Source organism: Nipponia nippon, unplaced genomic scaffold, assembly GCF_047370975.1.
Source record: "Nipponia nippon isolate SJK-2023a ecotype South Korea unplaced genomic scaffold, ASM4737097v1 scaffold_5, whole genome shotgun sequence".
Classification (NCBI taxonomy): Eukaryota; Metazoa; Chordata; class Aves; order Pelecaniformes; family Threskiornithidae; genus Nipponia; species Nipponia nippon.
The window spans coordinates 53,784,609-53,788,034 of NW_028262369.1; the positions used below are offsets into that span (position 1 = coordinate 53,784,609).

Here is a 3,426-nt window from a genome sequence, read left to right on the forward strand (position 1 = left end):
TCTAGTTTAAGTATAGAAATGAGGATTTTTTTTTTTTCTTGCTGTTTACCATTTAACCAATTTTACCGTCTGATTCCAAGTTCAAACAGAAAAACAGGAACAGGTGTTTTGGCAATTTTACAGCTGGGAGAAAAGCAAACTGTGCAGGGAAGACTGGTCAAACTGTGAGCCAACAAAAATGCAGCAGACCTGCAGTGGTCCAGTGTCTGCCCGTGATTTTTATGAAACTAGACGCGGAGAAACGACATCCTGGATCTGGTTGCTTTGCCAACATTTATTAAAGCACTGTGAGGGATGGAAGCTTTGTTTCGCTGTCTTTCAGAAAAAGGTTGAAATTGGAAAGGTTTTTCATGTGTTGAACTAGAGCGGCTGCTATTTAAACGTTCAACACCATTTGCCAGCCTGCCATATGGTCCACAACAGGAATCGCTGTGGTTACTGTGAATGCACGCTTAGGGGGTTTTTTTGTTTTGTTTTGTTTCAAAAAATGTTTCTTACAGTCCTTTTTTCTCAGTGCAGGTGTCCTATATTGAATATCTGACCGTAAGTCCCTTTATGAGTAGCTAATTTAAACTATATTTAACTTGTAGGAGCATAAGCTTGTAAAATGTTGTCTCCGATTGGTGACACTCCACAGAGGATCAGAAAAATTACAGGTGCCAGACAAGTGCAAGAGGAACAGGCCTAGCTGCAGACTGAAGCCAGATTATCCCAGAAGCCTAAATTCAGTCTCTGACCGTGTTGTAACTGCAGATAGAACCTGTTTCTCTCTGCAACACATAAGCCTATAGGAAATGTATAGCTGACTTCAGCTAAACACATTCAGTAAAAACCAGTAACATTTATTTATCAGTTGAAGGCTCAGTTTTGGGTTGAGAAGACTGAACTAATACGTTTGCTGTGTGGCTCTTTTAGATTGTTCCTGTTTTAAAGATGTCATTGCAGGAAACAGCAGTGGTTAGCCAGCTCTGTAGTGAACTTGATCTTTTGCTATACAGATAAAAATATGTCTGGATTTCCAGAGATGCTGAGTATTCTCCACTTTTGACAGAGTTAAAGATGTGTGGTATTAGAATGCCTTTGAATTTTGTTTTAAAGGAATATACAGAAAGATTCCCGTCTATAAAATGGGTCTGTTGTGTCCTGATACCCTTTGTATCTTCTCTTCCCTAGGGAAAGGTTAGAGGTTGGATGTTGCCAGCTGGCCCAGCTGGAGCACACTATTAAGCAGTGTCATGCATCGGTTCAGTCGGAAGCCAAGAGCAGGGGCTGGCTGTGACGCCTGGGTCGGGGTTCGGAGCTGCGGTGCTCATCCCCTGCGTTTTCCTTGTCCAGACGAAGTCCAACTGCTCCTCTGGTGCGTGTGAGGGAAACGCTCGAGGAACCAAAAATCTGCCGCCTTTTTTCTCGATGGTGCTGGTTTGTATTTGAGTTGAAGGAAAAAACCAACTAGTTACATACGTACATTGAATGTCAGAATTTCTTCTCAGAAAGAATCGCGAGCTAATAGAAGTTTCTGTCTCAAGTGAGGGGCTCTGGATTGACGCAGCTGGCTTGGCGTGCAGATGCGCTGGGCTGCTGTTCTAAATTCCAAACAGTCGTGCTAGGAGCTAGGTCTCTTAGTGGCTGTATAGGAAAAACCCATGTAAGGCATTTGTTTTGCTGATACTTGAGAAATGACAAGTGAGAAAAAATAATATATTGTGACACCGGGGGCTCTGAAAGGACTGAAAGGAAAGCAGCCGAATACAAAGCCGGATCCCCGCGATGCGTGCTGGCCCTACGGACATGGAGACTAAAACGCGGATGCAACGTGTGTATCCTATGTAGTGAACCACGTAAGGCTTAAGAGAGGACATAGAACAGGGAAAGAAATGGATTGATGCTCATTTTTTTTAAAAGCAAACCAAAACAAACCACCCTCATGCAGGTTTGTCTGTCCTGGACTTCTTTTCAGAGAAAAGAGATGTTTTTCCTTTGTTAAAATACCTACTTCATACAGCAGAAACCTGCTAGAAACTGTCTTTTGGGAAACTCCTCATCCTTCTCTTTTGCCACCTTCTCTTGCTAAGGCACGAGCGGTTCCCCCGTGGGTTATGCTCCATGACCTGTCCCATCTCTGCTCTCCAGGTGACATCTCTCTCTGAATGTACTGTTTGTTGCTTTCCAAAACCTCTTGAAGTCCATGAAACTTTCTAAAAGCCATTTTCAATGCTGCTGTGGCCTTGAAAGCTACCTCTTCTATGTATGTATTTGTACAGAGATGAGATGACTGGCAATGTTTTAGAAGTGTTTATTTTGATATTAACTTTTGGATGTATTTGTAAAATCTTTCTTGTAAAAATCTAATTTATTGTTACAGTAAATGGCAGTTAATTCTACGTGGCAGTTTCTTTGAATAGCTCTGTTTTCACTCTGCCTAACTACTGTGGATGCAAGTTTAATGCGGCTCTTGTCCCCAGCCACCTGGAAGTCAGAGAAGTGGGCTGGTAGAGCTGCTGTCAGAGCAAAATTCATTTTAAGGGCTACTTCCATTCAAGTTGTTACCCCCCAACTGTGGGAGAAGTACGTTATACTCAAATAAGCTTGTTGCCAATTCCTACCCTAAATCTAGGAAGCTAGATCAACTTCAGGACGTCTGTCTTAGCTCGCATCTACTTTTCATATACTTTAGGGGAAGACAGCTGACACAGATTAAGACAACTACGTTATCTTTTCTCATACTGCCTCTCCCTGTTCAAACACACCCAGCTTTACAGCTCAAAAGTCAGCTCAGTTACTTGGGCTGATGGTTCCCTGCTCCAGTGTACAGGTGTAGCAGGACTGCCTTGTGCAGGAGCTGGAGCAGAGGTCTGCTGTGGGTGTTGGGATCAGACAGCTGTAGCTTGTTAAGGCCTGAACCAAAGCAGTAGAAAAGACAACTGTGATGGTGACTGAAATTAGTGCCATCACTGGCAGCTTCATTTCCTAAAGCTACTTGAGTAAGGCTGAGGAACACGGCTGAAGGAGCAGATCCAGTTTCTTAGCACAGTATTCTTTTCACCACGGTGTTACGCACTCTTTTTCTTCATGTTCACTTGGCCCCTTTTTCATCTCGCCTCTGGAGCACCACACTTGGATTTGCACAGAGCTTTTAGTAAACGGATCCTGAGAGCAGCCTGGAAGTTGGTACCTCTCCCTGAGACAACAGCAGCAGTGCTCTAGGAGCCAGGGGCCCTGAGACCCCGCCACCTCTCTCCAGAGGGGAACTCTCAGGCGGCAGGCAGGAGGTGTACGTGATGCTTCCCCCACCCCCATTTCTACTCAACCCAAACTTGAGCTAGGGGAGCAGTTCAATACCCTACTTTGTCTTAAACCTACATACGTCTATTTTCATGTCATAAACTGTCTCGGTAAAGAAAAGGACACAAAGACAGGTCACAGCAG

At 44.0% G+C, this 3,426-nt stretch overlaps 1 protein-coding gene across 5 annotated transcripts in view; it reads left to right on the forward strand.

The window, feature by feature from the left end:
• The window catches only part of SWT1 (SWT1 RNA endoribonuclease homolog), a 40,854-nt gene extending 37,567 nt beyond the window's left edge, over nucleotides 1–3,287 (forward strand). For 4 of the 5 annotated variants that reach the window (XM_087733783.1, XM_087733788.1, XM_087733787.1 and 1 more), the window contains one exon: nucleotides 1,174–3,287. In XM_087733783.1, coding sequence (XP_087589909.1) covers nucleotides 1,174–1,279 — 106 coding nt within the window. In that variant the 3' untranslated portion in view covers nucleotides 1,280–3,287. Of the gene's footprint in view, nucleotides 1–519; nucleotides 544–1,173 lie in introns of all 5 variants that reach the window. The other variant, XM_087733786.1, reaches the window with a different exon arrangement.
• The last annotated feature ends 139 nt before the right edge of the window (nucleotides 3,288–3,426 follow it).